The sequence below is a fragment of the Salarias fasciatus genome, chromosome 11, assembly GCF_902148845.1.
Source record: "Salarias fasciatus chromosome 11, fSalaFa1.1, whole genome shotgun sequence".
NCBI classification, from domain to species: domain Eukaryota; kingdom Metazoa; phylum Chordata; class Actinopteri; order Blenniiformes; family Blenniidae; genus Salarias; species Salarias fasciatus.
In genome coordinates this window covers 2,727,212-2,744,150 of record NC_043755.1, presented here as the reverse complement: position 1 = coordinate 2,744,150, position 16,939 = coordinate 2,727,212, and the positions used below count along the sequence as shown (strand labels likewise).

The 16,939-nt window shown below is 44.1% G+C and overlaps 2 protein-coding genes across 6 annotated transcripts in view; both read right to left on the bottom strand.

Moving 5' to 3' along the window:
- Positions 1-1,498: 1,498 nt before the first annotated feature.
- On the bottom strand, positions 1,499-10,988 carry nradd (neurotrophin receptor associated death domain). 2 transcript variants are annotated; one of them, XM_030102556.1, is made up of 6 exons: positions 10,616-10,988; positions 6,414-6,546; positions 5,329-5,682; positions 4,491-4,671; positions 4,239-4,381; positions 1,499-2,932 (listed from the first exon to the last, which is right to left on the bottom strand). In XM_030102556.1, the coding sequence occupies exons 1-6, from the start codon at positions 10,682-10,684 to the stop codon at positions 2,619-2,621; spliced, it is 1,194 nt and encodes a 397-aa protein (XP_029958416.1). In that variant the 5' UTR covers positions 10,685-10,988; the 3' UTR covers positions 1,499-2,618. The 2 variants fall into 2 exon arrangements, with proteins under 2 accessions (XP_029958416.1, XP_029958417.1); XM_030102557.1 differs by having other exon boundaries at positions 4,311-4,381.
- Positions 10,989-14,726: 3,738 nt separating this feature from the next.
- Positions 14,727-16,939, bottom strand: part of nbeal2 (neurobeachin-like 2) — a 35,304-nt gene continuing 33,091 nt past the window's right edge. For all 4 annotated transcript variants that reach the window (XM_030102492.1, XM_030102493.1, XM_030102495.1 and 1 more), the window contains 3 exons: positions 16,768-16,916; positions 16,536-16,671; positions 14,727-16,325 (listed from right to left, as the gene is read on the bottom strand). In XM_030102492.1, the coding sequence (XP_029958352.1) occupies positions 16,218-16,325; positions 16,536-16,671; positions 16,768-16,916 (393 nt within the window). In that variant the 3' untranslated portion in view covers positions 14,727-16,217. The remainder of the gene's footprint in view (positions 16,326-16,535; positions 16,672-16,767; positions 16,917-16,939) is intronic.

The window sequence follows — 16,939 nt, the reverse complement described above, 5'->3', positions numbered from 1 at the left end:
AGAGACGCGAAGTGATGGACTGCCTTCATCAGAGAGGTTTTCTCGCTGCGTGCTCTAAATATGGAGATCTGTGACGAGCAGGGAGAGGAGGCGCTACTCGGCTTCCCCTCTCTCCTCGGTCCCCCCCCCCCCCCCCCTCTCCTTTCCAGTGTGAGCACATTCCGCTGCCCCATTGCCTGTGTGCTCCAGACCGCAGTTAAGCAGTCCCTTCTGGAGTGTGTGACGGCATGTAACGCAGCCCTGGGCCATGCAACATGCCTGCTCCCACTTAGAAGTGAAGGCAGGGAGATCATTAACAGATCCGGGGCTCGGAGCAGAGCGCGAGGGGGAGCGGGAATCGGACCGAGCCTCGGTGAGAAAGAGGAAACCTTCCTCTCCAAGATTTTGGACAAAACTATTATTTTCATTTCGCCCTCAAATTATTAAATACCTCTTAAATGATTTCCCTCAAGGTTTGGACAGGAAATGTTCTTATAGGCTAAATCTCTTGATAAGAGGTGGTATGTTCCAAGTATGTTCTTACCCTAATCCACAGAGTGGGTTTTGTTCTTCAAGTGGCAGAAACAGGTCCAGATAACTGTGCTTTGAGAGAAATACATTTCTGGTTGTCTTTAAAAAAAGAAAGAATGACTGCTTAGGCGTTGATGTTAAAGCATATTGAACACTATCTCACAAAAAAGCTGATTTATGGATCGTAGCAAAGCCTTTTGGCCTTTAAGAGGTGTGACACAAAGATGTTTGTGATGAAACAAGAAACGGGAGAAATCTGTTCGTCAGCTGGACGAATTTTTCCAACATGTCAAAAGGAAAAAAAACCCTTTGAATTTCAGTGGACAACCTGATTAAAGCAGGTTTTCAAAACTGAACTCAATTAAGTGTAAACCTAAACAATGCAAAAGCACAAATCTGTTCCGAGAGTTTTAAATGATGAAGAATCGACAAACATTTCAAATCAGATGCGTTTAGGAGTTCAGCTTTTGATGGTCTGTGGCTCCCAACAGCCGTTAACAATATCTAATGATGTGAAGAACATCAGGAAGTCCAGCATTAAACCAGAAATGACTGCTTGGCGTGGGACAGAGCATGTGCAGCGTGAGAGTCCAAGGGCCTTCATGTGGTTGTTGGGAACTCATCCTCCGCTCTGTAACTCCCTGCTGGACACAGTGAAGGAGTCTTAATATGTGACAAGCTTCAAATAAACTTTCTGTGAGAGGGAAAGAGTTTTTGTTTCGGCTTTAAGTCGAAGATCGTGGTGAATGATGAACGTATGATCTCTAGTTTAGGTGAAAGGTCACCAAGTGAATGTCAGTTCTGAATCAATTATGAGAAAATATGATAAAAAATGTGTATTAAATGAGGTGAGGTCGGAAAAATCTAACCTTATGAACCCGAAACTCAACTAGCACATCTCAAATGTCTGTGGTTCTCACAGTTTATTTACATTTAGAATTAAAATAATGGGTTAAATTAATACAAAAGCAAGTTGATCACAAAGCAATGGCACTGAAAGCGTGTGAATTTATTTTTTTCTAATAAGGGCAAATTCAAGTAAAAAATAAAAATAGGGCTGTGCATTATAAATGTTCCAACTCTTTCACCTTCACGATTCAAACCTTCTATCAAACCATAACAACATTTAAGATATTTATAATGACACGAGGATTATTAGAAAGATCTAATAAAGGTGTTTCCGTGTTTCACAGAATGCTTCTTTTGGACGTCACCGCATAACAAGTCCTCAGTGAGAATAAATACCACAGCTACTTAGTAGCTCCAGCAGAACAAAAGAAGAAGAAAAACAACAGAAAAAGGCAATAATGGTTAAAAAAAAATCAGTCTAGTGAACAGTTTCTATCTACACATTAGATAAAGTGTTCTTATAGAGAAATATACAAAGCCAAACAAGCGTGACCAAGACAATAAAAACATTTAACCTGCAGTTTTGTTTTGGGATAAAATCTGATTACATGGCATGTAACCCTTCTGTGTGGTTTATTGGAGTTTTCTTCCTAAATTGTCCACATGTGCACAGAAATGGTCCCAAACCGGGGAGAGTCACATTCTATTGGACAACAGCGCTGTTAGAAAACACACACATACACAAAAAAAAAGCTCTTTTGGCAAAAATCAGCTGCAATACCAAAGTGGTTTCCTTAGTTGTGAATCATAGAGAGGCCAGCCAAGCTCGAAGCGCGGTGACCCAAGACGTCCATGTTTGTTTACAGCATTACGCAAAAGTTATATTGTATTCAATAGGGCAGAAAAGAGATCGCAATTTTGTCCAGACAAGATGTAAACAGTTATTTCTGAATAATAACACTCACGTAACATGGCATATTGCCTAATGCCGCAAACCGAGCGTGTGTGTGGAGGTCATCCCCTGCTCATCCCGACGAGTCGTTCCTTCAGTGGTGGCGTTCGTTGTCTGTGCCGAGTGGTGACGTGACAGGAAGACTTCATGGAAAACCAAAACTGGATCACAGTTTAAGAGGAACGTTTCTTTTGTCTTTAGTAAAAAACTGAACCGTGAGTCAACAAAGCCATGAGAAAACATCAGTGGCGGCGTTCGGTCTGTGAGAGAGAGAGCGTCTGATCTATCCGTGTGACGGTCGGCGTCCTCAGACCACGGACACGCCCTGCGTGGGGCAGTTCAGCGCCGTCACCACGTCGGGCCGCTCGATGCGGGCCAGCGCGGAGCACAGCAGTCCCAGAGTGGAGCCCTCTTTCTGGGCCCAGTTAGACAGCAGCGTGTGAGCGGGGGCCTCGCCGTGCCCAAACAGGTCCAGCTGTTCCGGCTCGTAGCCCAGCGCCGTCCCCAGGTGGCTCCACCCCCGGCCGCCTCCCTCCTGCAGGAGACGCTCCACCTCCTCCTTTCGGTGAGGGGGGAGGTTGACGTACAGACGATTGTCTTGTTTGCTGTCTCTCTTGGTGCCTGTGAAAACACGATCAAAAGCTCACCAGATGGTTTTGTGCCGTATTTTCAATGATTGTTTCAGTGTTTCCATCCATCCGTCTTCTGTGCTGCTTTGTGCAACAGCATTACAACAAACTGGAGCTAATCCCAGTTTACTGTCCATGAATTATCCTCAAATGTGTTTATTTAAGGTGGCTGTGGGAGGACATGTGGAATTTCAACACTCTCCCTGTGCGTGCAAGGGGTATTTTTTTCCCAATGTACTCCGCTTTTTTTAAACTAATCTCTCTACATTGACCCTCACTGTTTATGGGTTTGTGTCATTTCTGCCCCGTGATGGACTGGTGATCTGGCCAGCTTGCATTTTGCCTCTTGAAAGCTGTGCTCAGATGGATGAAGTGTAGGATTTTTTTGTGAGATCAGCTTTTTACAATAACTCAACCCCGACCGTTTATTTCCTTCGCTCTCTATTGTGCAACAGTCTTGTGTTTTTCCACCGTCGTTCTTTTGCAGGAATCAAATCGGTGAAACAGCTGTGAATCAAACGGTCTCATCTAACGTATGTTGTGAAAAGGTCTGAGTAACTAAAGGAAGAATATTCACATACAGTGTACTGTAGCCGTAATGAATCACAGGATGAGCTCGATGCTGCCTTTGCTTTTGCAGTCTTATGCACTGAACAAACTGGAAGTCAGTGGTGACGTTTCCAACAGCTTGTTTTCCTCCTGAAGGTATGAAGAGCTCAAAAAATGTTTTTTATCTGTTTCAGATGTCCCAGATGTGAAAATCAAAAACATAGCTATTGCATTTTTTCTGTTTAGCTGCTGCCACATGCAGCAAAGTGAAGATTGGTAAGACACGTTATTGGTGAAACATGAGTTAATGTGTTTGGAAAAGACTCATAATGAGGCAAGAAAGCACATTAATGTACTTTAGCTATATATTCCTATCTTGTTACTGTGAATGTTCATGACATCTCAAATATTTTGACATTACCAGAAAGCAGACACGTAGCTTTTGCATGGTTATATTGACCTCAGGACTTCAACAGTACGAACGTCCAGGTGTCTACATTTTTAACATGAGCCCCTCAGTATTGAAAGAAATTAACAACAACAATGCACATACAGTAACTACACGATATTTAAAGTTGAGGTTATTTTGAATTACCCACTCATTTCACATTTTTTAACAATTCTACAACCATAAAATTAAAATTACTTCCGTGACTTGAGTAATAGGAATATTACGGTAAAAGTAAATGTCTCCTGAGGCTACAGGACCCTTTCTAGACTGAGCTCCACAGAGCCTGTGTCTACCACACCTTTGCTCGGCTGGTTGTCCTGAACGCCGTAAGAGTCCAGAAACACACCGCTGTCACTTTGTAGCTTTTCACCTTCTGGAGACGCTCCCAGCTCAGCTGCCCGGGCCTTAGAGAGAGCTTTCTTCTGTTTACATGATCTCCAGCTAAGGACAGCAGAAGGAAAACAATGTGACTCCGACTGCCCACAGCGGAGCGCTTTTCTTCCCCGGGCCCATTTTAAAGCCACCGTCACACACCAGGACCAGAACTCACCATTTATAAGCCACATAAACAAGCAGGCCCAGCACCACAGCGGCCAGAACAGACACGTAGACTACAATGTTGTTGCTGCCACCCTCGTCCTGCGGGGTAAACTTGGGCGTCCCAGTGGAAGGACTGACCGCCTCTGCATCACCGGCTCCGTCCGGGGGAGAGAGTATGTGCAGCTTCTTATCTGTGAAGAACGAAGTGAAAAAGCTGAATTGCAAACGCACATCAGAAGACTTTTGGGATCTATAAATTAGAGCCAGATGGAGAGATAGCCTCGGTCGTCCCTGTCCCCCCTGGGGTTTTAGAACCTCTCTGTGCCCCCCGTTTCCAGCCTCATTCTCCCTCCTGCCGTCCGACTATTTTGGGATCAAACGCTACAAGGTACTGCGCTGACCTGCGCGGGGTCAAAGGGTCGCGACACCGGGACCCACAGCGCGCACTGGTGACCTGACTCCTGGAGAGCGAGTGTAGCCGTTTCGGAGCAGGACGACTAGTTGTCGGGGTCAGCGGCCTCCCTTGGCCTTCAGGTTCCTGAGGATAGTTAAACTGGAGACCTGTCAAGCTGACACCAGTTTGACTGAGACACCTAAATGGACTTTTTTTTTTTTCATTGCTTGTCTTTCTCTGCAGAGAGCTCCAGAGTGTGGGGAGGTGAGGCGTGAACGCAGGTGTTGACCACATGTCCTTGCATCCTGAGAGACCCTCTCTGTGATTATTCCTCTTTCTGGGAACTCAGTCTTTCACTTTATTACCAATGTTGCCTTCTTATATACCCAAAGACACACGATAACAGTCGTTTCTCCAATAGAGAATACCTTCATGGTGTTATAATAACACTCACCCATGCAGAGTGTGTCAGAGTTGGGCATACAGGAGCGGATCTCCACCTCACTGTCAGAGCACCGCCTGCAGGTCTGGCAGGGTTTGGTGCTGAGCAGATCCTCTGAGAACGTCCCCGGGGCACAGACCTGGCACACCGTGTCCCCCTCAAGGCCACATTCCCGGGTGGCCCCATGACCACGGCTGCATTTGGAACAAGGCGCACACACGCCGTGGAAGCCGAAGAAGAAGAAGCCGCTGCCGCATTCGCATTGCGTGTCCTGGGTGGCCGAGCACACGGACACGGTGGGGACGCTACGTGGGCACTTGGCGCATGGGAGGCAGCGACTGAGGTCTTCGGACGAAGAAAAAGTTCCTGGGAGAAAATCATAAAGTTCAGCATCAATATATATGTACAAAACCGTGTTTGTCTCCAAAATATGGAGAATTACGAGATTCCATGCAACAATTTCCCCTGTCTGAGACATATGATGGAGATCAAACATGTTCTGCAGTATTTAATCAGATGAGTCCCTCTGAGGCCTGGCCAACACAGAAGCAACATTACAGCACAATAATCATGAAAGTAACTGAATTAAAAAGAAACAAGAGGTTTAAACATCAAAACTTCACTATTTCTATTGGGACAACATTAAACTTAATCAAGTGAAATAAAGACACCAAAGATTGTTTTGTTTTCAAGTTTTTTAAAGAGATTAGATTATGGAAGCAAAGATCATAAATCTGGAAATTATCCATGAATTTGGTGCAAACTTGAAAGCTTTCTATCCCAATTCAGTTTTATCTTCCAGTTAACAACTAACTGGAAACTGTTTGAAGAGCTGACAAAGTGTTTTCCTTGTTTCCAGTCCAAACGAGAGGATAAATGGAGGGGAATTACACTCAAAACACGCACTAATGAATCAGACGGAGCAACTACAGAGGAACAATTTAGCTATAAATGTAGTCCACAGTGAGGAGTTAAAGAACCTCACAGAGCGCCGTCCAGCGAGTTACGACTCTGAACAGAGGCATTCGTGTAAATCACAGATCCGCAGACTTCAACAGGTACAAACGGATGAGAAACATTAGATCATAAGTGCTTACCCTGTGGGCACGGTGCGCATTTCGTATTCTCTTTCCCACAGTCTACCTCCACGCCGAAGCCAGCGGGACACGGGCTGCAACACTGGCCTGATTCAGTAAACCGGCCACTGGCACAGGCATTTCCAAGAGAAACCTACGGTAAACAGATGGCAGAGTTAGGAAAAAGTACCACCACTGTGTGTTTTCAGCAAAGAAAAAACTGAAATTGTCTTTTTTTTAAAGGCTATTTTTGGATCAACCGTGATGTATTTTGATACCACAGATGCCTGATTCATGTTCAGCTTTTCCTGCAGCAGTTACCAAAAAGCAATCCTATCACCGTGTGATTAAAGAAGCAGAAACAGGGAGTGGGGAGCTGAAAATGGGCCTTTTTTTTTTTTTTTAATCTTTCTATCTGCCTCAGTTTTCACCCTTTAAGTGCACCGAGTCCTTATCTGCAAGTGGGTAATGGAGAGCCCGGCTTGAATTATGACATGAGGAACAGATCAGACATTCCTAGCAGCTTGTGCAGCAGGGTTAGTGCCTGACATGAGTGGCTGGCTTTAATCAGATGGCTTCAGATCTGTGGAAAGAATAAAGCATAAGGCGGAGAAGGAAAACAATCAGAAAAGAAGGAAGGAAGGGGGAACTTTTTTTTTTTTTTTTAATCCTCCAAGTTTTCTTTTCCACTCACTCTAAAATCAGTGTGAATGATGACGTGTAAGTGTCTGAGCGAACGCAGTGTAACGTATATGAAGAAGATGTTTGCGGCCCCGGGCGAGGGTGTCGGTTAACCAAGGCTGCCCAGCATGAGAGAGTCCGTTTGGGTGAGAAGGTGGCCTTTGAAGTCCCGCCGGCCCCGCAGGTGTGTCTGCGGAGGTCAGTATTTCACTGACACCCCTTCTCCGGGGCCCGTGCGACGGCATCTTAAACATGCACGCATATTGAGGGGAGATTGGCCCGCGCCGCCCGGGGGCGGACAAGAGCGAACAGATGTCTAACAACCAACCTCCTGCGACGGGGAAAAGTAACAGCTAAACAGCCCGGTGATGTCTCTTTTTGTCTCTGAAGTCTGCCAAGAGTCACAGGGAACGTGTGTGAACCTGTAGGGCCTCCAACAAAAGCCCACCAGAAACACACACACACACACACACACACACACTCGATTCTACAGGAGCTTTGAAACGGGGCTCGTCTGTCTCCAAAAAAAGCATCCAGTTTGCCTGCGCTGTGCGCGGGAGCCTGATGGTATGTGAACAGCAGCCACACAGCCCAGATCAGAGGTATTAAGGCAGCGGGGTGGTAGGATCCAGATGAATATTTGGAGTTGGCAGACTGTGACCGAGTCCGGGCCGTAAAAACCTGCAGCGGAGGCATCCTGGTATCTCCAGCTGGGCCTCCCCGCGTGACAGATGAGGCTCTTCTCCTAACACTTGCTAACCTTTTGGTTCTTAATCTATACTTTTATAAATATTTGTCGACAGCAGCTCTGGTTTATTTTTACTTCCAGCTTGGGTTTCTGTCGTTTTGCAGAGCCTGGTGTGAGTCTGGGCCGCCGCCGCCGCCCGAGTCCACCGAGAGGTGGAGGCGCTGCCAAAAGCTCGGCACTGCGCTCACCGGGTCGCAGCGCACAATGAAAGATTGAGTCCATGCCCCACTGGAGATGAGTGGGAACAGTGATCTACGCCACACAGGAATGACAAAGTCATTTCAACTACATATATGATATGACTATATAAGGACGCTACTGTGTTTTTATTGGTATAATGAAAAATAATAGATACTGAATATGCTTTGTACAGCTAGGCTTTTATATACCAAACATGCCACAGTGAAAAAAGCAATGGTTTATTACACAGAATATGAATTTGTTGTCAGAGGTGAACGTAAAAAATGACAAATACTCACATTACTGGAATTAAGTATTATTGTTAGGCACTTCAAGGAACATGTATGTCCTCAACTGGATGTACAAAACCCTTTGATCTGCATCTTTGTAGCCAATAAGTTTGTCCTTAAAATCTACATTTCCCTTGCAAAGTGCAATTCTTATAGACTTCATTGCTTTGAATGTAAAGATAAAGTCCGTCAAATTCAACAAATCAGTCAACAGCTAGTACATAACTTCCACTGTATGTTTGACAGCGACAGTTTGTGTAACAGCAAAACCTTTTACTTTGGGTTTTATAATGGGAAACATCAGACAAATATACAGCTGAATGTATCCGTATATGTTGCATTTGTCTAAAAATTAAACATAGAAAAGCTTCTCAAAACAAGAGGAAAAACTGAAGCTTATCCTCTGATTACACTTGCTGAAGTTTCTCATTATATTCAATTTTCAAACCAGGTTTAACCTTCCGGCCATGACCCTTGGAGTATTTCGGTCTTATCTGTTATACTTGAGGCATAAAGTCTGAAGGGAAGTGAGCCGCAGTTGCTTTTTCCATTAAGGTAAGAAGCTGCAATGTGGAGGGATTCCCCAGTGAGAACAGACGGACCACCGAGGAGCCCGGCTTTCAATGGGGCTCTCAGCTCCACGGCTGCCGGAGTCACTCAGTCATCGTGGATCTCACACACACACACACACACACACACATGCACGCACACACACAAACACACACACACACACACACACACACACACACACTTCCTCTCAGCCATCTCAGTGACTGAAGCATTTTCGCGGCCCTTCTGAAGTGGGAGAACTTTTGAAGTGTCCAAGGCTGGAGTTTCCACAGTTAATCTAATCTGCGTGAAAATAAACACACAAAAGGATGCTCTCCCCCTGTGAGAATGCTGACCCAGACCCATGAGCCAACACACAGAGGCCTTTTCAAGCAGAGACAGCCTGAGAAAAGAAAAAAAACTAAGCTGCAGTGATTACTGTCACTGCTGCAAACAAAAAAAGCTAAAAGGACATTTTCCTTCTTTGAAACAAGTAACCTGAGACTCTAAACCAAACAAGGCGTCACACAAACACACAATCTATTAATCTGCTGATTCCCATCATAGAGCATTAGAGTGTTTAAACATGTTCGCTCCATGGAAAGTCAAATGACTGCGGTAACAAACTAAATGACCGATCCCCCCCCTTCCTCCTCTAGAAGCACACAAAGAAACACCACAAACGGGGAGAAAATGATGATAATTGCTTTGCTCCGGATATCCAGACCCCAGCAGCCACGCCACATTTTCACCAGGAACTGCCTCCAGCAACAAATGTGGCAACATGTACAGTAAACTGCAGTCGAAATGAGCCCCAGAGACCAAAGTTAACAGCAGACAATCAGGAGAAGTGAGCTTTAACACAGTTAAGATGTGCAAGAACCCCAGCAGAGATACTCCTGACAAGAGGAACGATCACTCTTCAAACAGGGAACTCCTCTTTCTTCCCAAAGGAAAACCTGTTGATATTCAAGACAGACATATCAAAAAGTATACAGATCTGTTTTTTTGGGAGGGAGTTGAAATGTTATGTAAATACTTTGATGCAGCAAAAGTGCTTACAGTCTGAGGAGCAGGTCCAGACAGGAGCTCAAGGCCCCATGGGCTTTTTGAAGTGAATGAGTGTCATATTATGGTCTGCAGCTATGGAGGGCTGGGGCTTTCGATCCACCTTGATTCCAGCTTAATAACATGCTATCAAACACCACAGCGCCTCTAATTAGTCCATAAAATACATCATTTAATACAGCACGGGTGTATAATCTTGGTAAAATGTCAGCTCCTGTGTTTTTTTTTCTCCCCTGTCTGATGTTGGAGGATCATTGCAGCTGTCTGAATGTGTGTCAAGCCAGAGGAACAATGAAAGGTGATGTCCAAACATGAAACACAGACTCTCCCCAGGATAAACTGTAGACCAGGGAGGGATCTTAAACCAGGGTGCTGAGGCTGGCCATTGTCCTGGATGTGCTTCAGGGAAACAAGAACTACCATGGCAAACTGAGAAGTGCTTTTATTCCACTTTTCAGAGAGACTTGAAAACAGAAACCGGATGAGATTTAATCAAATGTCCAGTCTCACTCTTTCCACTGCTATTTGCCAAGCAGACACACAGTGTGGAAAACACGGTGCGGCGCAAACACATTTCCTCCGGGAACAATGGTCTCAAGACACAAGCGGGCAGATAAAGTTTAGACACGTGATGAAAAAGGCAGAGAAAGAAAGAAACAGTGTGACGCGTGCGCCAGAAAAAACAATAGTAACGAAGTGTTGCTTACTTTTAACAGCAGAAGCGCGCATATGACAACAAGGTTCATGTCTCCAGCCTCCAGGTTTCTCCTCCACATCGAGCTGAAACGCAGCCTGCTGCCTTGAAAATGACACTAAATCTAATCAAACATAGAAACTTTACGGTTCTTCGGTCATAGTCCAGGAATCTGATGCGTTTTTACGCAGTGAAAAGGGGAAAAAAAGGAAAGGGGGGGTTGTTTTAAAAGCGTCGGCTCCGTGGTTTTTCTCCCGGTCAGCGCGCGCGGCAGACGCATTTGCTCCTTTCAATGCATTCCTGAGCGAAACTGTGAGAGATGAAACAAAGTTTCTTCAGTCTGGGCTCCCCGGGATGCACGGGCGGGCCGCTGCCTCTCTTCTCCGCAGCTTTGGAGCAGATGAGTGAGGGAAAGTTCCCGCAGGCTCTCCCCGGCCCGCTCCCTCCTCCCATCGGCTCGGCTTTCAGCCGGGCGCCCTGATTGGCTGCATCCCTGCAGCACACACACCCAGACACACTCACTCCCCGAGAATTATGGCATTAACGTTTCATTCATAAACAAACATTTTCCAAAACAGTTATTAAATGCGCCCATTTTCTCTTGGGGTTCAAAACGCTGTTTAACTTTTAAATATGGATTAAAAACAAAACCTGCACTTTGTATTAGGGGCTATTTCTCTTATTACATTATTGATAAACCACCTGGTGAAAATTGAACATGTTTAATTATCCAGAACCGTGTTACTGTAACATATTTCTCAATGCATTTTTTCTAAGAAGTTGTAAAATCTAGCTGACATGTTTATTCTGTATTCATTACTACTGTACAACTAATGTGTTGCTTGCAATAAAGTTTGGTAAAAAATTACCCAAATGTGATTTTTATCGTTTGTTTTGTGGGTACTGAGCATTAACCAGGTTACCCTGTGTATCAATAACTACAAAAATGCTTTTTTAATGTCTTCATTTAATTGAATTCTATATCTTTATTTACCTTATTTGACAACATCAGACTTAAAGCCTGATTGTGTTACTCGGTATGTCATAGTGTGAAACATTACAAATTATATCCCAAATTAAACAGTTGTGTGATATTATTACATTTTTAATATAAATCAGGAGAAATTTCCAAAGTTCCAAAATGTATTTAAAGTCTATATTTTGCATTCTCAGCTCTTCACTGAAGCATAAAAGAGTTTCTTGCATGGCTTTACAGCCCAGCAGGGCCACAATCACACAGAGCTGTGATAGGCCCTTATCAGACACAACAACAACAACAAAAAGAGCACGTGAATCCAACAAGATGCTCTGAAGACAAGAGCACGTGTTTGATCTCAGCTATTCAGAAGATTAGAAAACCAACACAGCGTAAATTACACACCTTGTAAATTCGAGTGGGCTCCTCACAGTGGAGTCCTGAGGACTTCAGAGGAAAACAAATGGAGAGAACTTCCAGACACAGAGCCACTTGCACTTCAAAGTCACGAGGGGACAAAGAGGATGGCTCTCCCCTGACAAAACGTGAAGACATTTCTCTGAAACATACAGAGATACATTAAAAAACAATTGCTTAAGCTTTATGTTGCTTCAAAAAGAAGTGCCCCAGCCTCTGCAAAAACCTTCATGCAACAAAGTCACTTTTCAGATTTTAGTCTCTTTTCATGATGTTGTGTATTTCAAAGTATTAATTTAAACGATAAACATCGTTTCACAAGCAAAACCATCACGTCACATAGTTTTTGTGCCTTTTGAGGACTGAAACTGTCTCATTTTAACAAATATAGAAAAAAGTTTTAATTGAAACAAATGAAAATCAACACAAGCAATACTGAAAGAGTCTGTTATCAAGAACTTGCTGCAATATCTTGGTAGCAATTGTTCTAATACATTTTTTAATCCTTGAATAATCATCAAAAAACTATATCTGTAAGTTCGGTTTTCGCAGTGCATTGAAGCAAACATCAAATAAATGGCCAAATAATCACAAGTTCATCTGGAATCAGACAAATAAACAGCTCTTATCGGCTTGTTATTTCTTACTTGTCTAAATTATCCAGCTGCAGGGCTTCAGACTGTTTATCAGGGCTGAGTTCCTCTGTGGTCGTCCATGAGTGGCCATGATAAGGCAGGTATAAAACAGAAAAAGAAAAAAGAAAACACAGGCTTGTTGTCCACAGGCTAAAAAGAAATGGACCAGATGGGGAGGGAAAGAGGGGGCTGAGGTTATTTGACAGGGGCCCTGTTTGAAGGTTTTTGTGCTTCTTGGCAGGAACAACTTGAACGACACAGAAATTGCAGCGTTTCACGACCCCCGCCCCCCCGGCCTGCCCCTGGGGTCTGCAGAGGTCACACAGAGATACTGCCAATAACTGTGAACAAGGTGTTTGTCCCTCCCTCCATTGTCTGAGCCACCACATCAGAGTGCATACATCCCTATTTACCCTCCCCTCCTCTCCTCTTCCCTCATTCACTGTTCTGCGGCTTCTATTGAATGTCCACGGGTCAGTTTTACCACCCGCCTCACCCCTCGCCACCCCGCTGAATTGTACCCCACGGAGGTGTTTATGGGGAGGCTGACAGGATGTTCGGCCCACCAGGAGATCAAAGCCCCCCTCTCGGATTGAATGTGTCGTTGCTCACCGTGACCTTTTCAACTCCGGCAGGGTTAACATCACAGACGCATGCAAGGCTGGGATTACAGTAAAGGAGCTGGATGATCTACTTTTGTGGTAGCAGATCGGCTTCCTTCCTGCTGTGGTTCACACACACATGCATACACTAGCACGCACAAAAGCATCAAAATCACAGCTAGTTTTTTTAGTATTGGGTGATCGCGGACGGGAGACGAACCACTGAAAAGAGGATTCCTGAAAGTAAAGTCTGCGTTTACAATTACAGGCCATATTAGGGCAATGTGGAGACAGAACGAAGCATCTTTAGACACAAACAGTTGGAGGGGACGGATGAAGCAGGAACACAGGCTTTAACAGAGCTCTGTTAATGAACAAAAGCTCAGAATTTAAACAACAAGGCTCTACAGTGGTTAAGGCATTATCAGGGAAAGTTAACAACTACTTTCAGGTCTTCCTTTCCCATCACATCATTACAGGTGATATCATATATTGTTGGTGTGATTTCAAAAACTTGCAAACATTTTATAACGCATGACAAATTCCCATTATTCAACCACTCTTATGTATTTCCCCTTTTTGCTGTGGCTAAGCATCTTTACCTAATTAATGCATTTTACCTGGAAATAAAGCTCGAAAATACAGTTTAAACATCAGAAAACTAATGCAAGAAACATGAAATCCATCCGCAAAGACAAACCTGATACAAATTATGAGTGTGTTTATTATTTAGTTGCTGTTGTAATCCTTATTGGTATTATTAAACTCTCTTTTTAATGGTACAAATAGAGACACCCCAGATCATTAGAATAAAACTGAAGCTTTCATTTTCCCTCTGAGCCAATTCAAACATTGTAACTTTAATACATTTTAGATTTGCTGTAAAATGGACTGAAATATTGAAATTCTTTTAAATTTTGTTACACCTATTAGCAAGTAAATCAAAAAAATACAATATGTCAAAGTATTAGAACAGTTTTTAAAAAGATATTTTTCTTTTTTGTACCTGAAGCCACAATTATGGAAACTAGAATTTGTCACGAATGCAGAAATAACTGACAAAGTGATGAAATCCTCTTTTATTGAGCTGCACGATTTACTTTAGTTCAAGGAACTCCAGAGGAAAAAGTGATATTTTTATTTTTATTATTTTTGCATCTAGAATTCCAGTGGTATATATATTCAGAGAGTCGCCAGTGTCCTCTTTAAGACACAGAAGGAATGTATAAAGAATATATAGCGTGGTTTAGAGGAGTAAAGAGAGATGTCTGTGGGCAGCACGTCCACTGCAGAGGACCGGTGTCAGAGGTCTGGGTTTCATTCACACAGTAACCACTGCGAAGACACAGTTATGAAACAGATAAATCAAATCATATGCTGTGAGAATTTCTGCACAGTGAAGTGAAATGTTCCAAAAAAACATCAGCAGTGTTACATAAAGTGATTTTTTGGCAGAAAATGGGAATATTAATGAACGCAAAACCCATATATTAGACATGGACCGTATCAGCTGCACACATTACGATTTTTTTTTTTTTTTATTACTTTCTTACCTCACAGTTGTGTGAATTGCAATTTCAGACAGCCTGAATACATTGTAGTAATGTGTTTCCAGTGTGGAAAGCAGACACGGAAAGTAAACAGCGTTTTAAATATAGTCTCCTTTGAATTCATTTAAAATCTTTCAGAGCATCACCGACAGAGACAAGGTAATTTGTATGTGTGCAACATGTTATGGGTATTGTGTTCACCCAAATGGTTCCCTTTGTCTTTCTCCCGTCATAACGCGGCATAACAACCACTTTGTTCAAACCGCAGAGGAAAAAAAAAAAAAAATGCTGGCAGGAAGTGAATTCCTTTAAAGCTCCCTCACAGACTTTCTGCCCACGTGTTCCAGAGTCATCACGTCTTCAGATGTTCTCAACGCTCCATAAACACTGTGGCACTAGTACAGGCAAGTGCGTTCATCCAGCCAGCAGTTCACAGGGTCCATTAACATCTTATTCACATCTGAGTCACAGAACAGATCTGCTCAGATCGGGCCGGCGGGGGGAGAGAGACAGATATTAACAGAAAGATTAAAAAGGCACTTTTCAGACCATGTAGAAGGATATAAACATGTGGTGCACAGAGTAAGAATTTATAAACACCTTTACTTTATTGTGTGTAAGGCAACAGATGGCTCTGGTTTTAAGGTTCATTGCATCTGGGCTCTGATAACGATCTTAAAAAAAAAAAAAAAAAAAAGTGAATGAATTTCACATACTTGATCATTAAAGCAGCTGTTGCTTTAATCGTAACAGTTTTGCGACGCCGAGAGCCACTGTGGTGTCACGGTGCAACGATAAGCATCTGTCGACCGCTCAAATTCATAATGCAGCACGAGTTCTCCGCTCGCCATTCCGCCGTGTTTTCCTTTACAGAGCCAACCCTCTTGTGGTATTTGAAAGTATTGCAACATGGAAATCTCGAGCAATGTCTTCTGTGGGTTTTCAAGTTTCCAGGAGTATTAAGAAGACGCCGTTGCCAAAGAACGGCATTTGGGACATTCGGCAGTCCAGGGATTGCAGCTGTGCCTCCGACCATAAAAAGAGCCAAAAAACATGGAGCCCGGGGAGTTCACAGCATTACTCTTCTTCATTTCTGAGTCTAGATGTGCATCAGAGCGAGTCGTTCACCTGAAATGACGCAGTCCAACTGCACTTCACTACCTCAAACATCGAGTTCTTCTCCACACAAAATAAGGCCACTCTTTGGAATGATGCTGATTTAAAAGAACTCTAAACGAAATACACACACACACACACACACACACGCACGCACGCACACAAAAAGACGTATAAAATCATTTCAGAATAAACAAAGTGCTCAGTGTATTGATTCTCTCTCGGAGAGATCAGTGGCCCAGGAGTGTCTTGTAAAGGAAGGGAGGCCTTTGTTTTGAGCGCAGAGCCACCTCTGAGAGTTCCTCCACCACCGCTCCCGTCACTTGCCGGCGCCCTCAGAGGGCGAGTACTCCGTTTCACCCGCCGACACCTGAGAGATGCGGCGTGTGAGGCCGAAGAAGCTTCTGGGGAAATGTCCTGAGCGAACCTGTGAAGAGGGAATAAACCTGTGAATATTCGTGATAGCGCTGATGTCTGATTCCATTGTCATGATAAACTGGAACGCTCCGACTAGGATTTTAGAAATCCTGAAATTTAGGAGCGACTAGAAAACAGCGTTATCAGACGATTAGCTTCCCTCCTCCACCTCTCAACACGCGCCACCCCCAACCCCTTCATCTCACAGTCGGGGTCTCACCTCCTCTGGCTTCCCTGCCCCCACCACAATTAACTTCCCATCCTCCAGTCCCACCAGGATGTGGCTCGACTCTTTGGTGACGGACACGCTCCTCACGGGGACCCTCAAGGCCAGGGGGCTTATCAGAGCGTCCAGGCTGGAAAACACAGCACAGAATTAACAAAAAGAAATGACACACGTTTTTGGTTTTGTATAAGTGCTGCAAAAATGAACTTTTCTCCGTTTATTTCACCTGCATAAATCCCGAATATGGAGGCCGCCCTGCATGGTTCCCAGGATGACGTATTCCGACACCAGGTGGAGCGCAGTCACCTGCTCCTCCATGGTGACGGAGGACAGCAGGCATCCGTTCACCGAGTAAACATGCACGGAGTACTTGCCCTGCGGGGATCGGCAGAACACGG

Coding starts and splice junctions, on each gene's coding strand:
- nradd (XM_030102556.1), bottom strand. CDS start 10,684: ATGTGGAGGAGAAACCTGGAGGCTGGAGACATGAACCTTGTTGTCATA. Junction 5,683..6,413: donor ATGCGCACCGTGCCCACAGG/GTAAGCACTTAT, acceptor ATTTTCTCCCAG/GAACTTTTTCTTCGTCCGAA. Junction 4,382..4,490: donor GTTTATGTGGCTTATAAATG/GTGAGTTCTGGT, acceptor TGCTGTCCTTAG/CTGGAGATCATGTAAACAGA.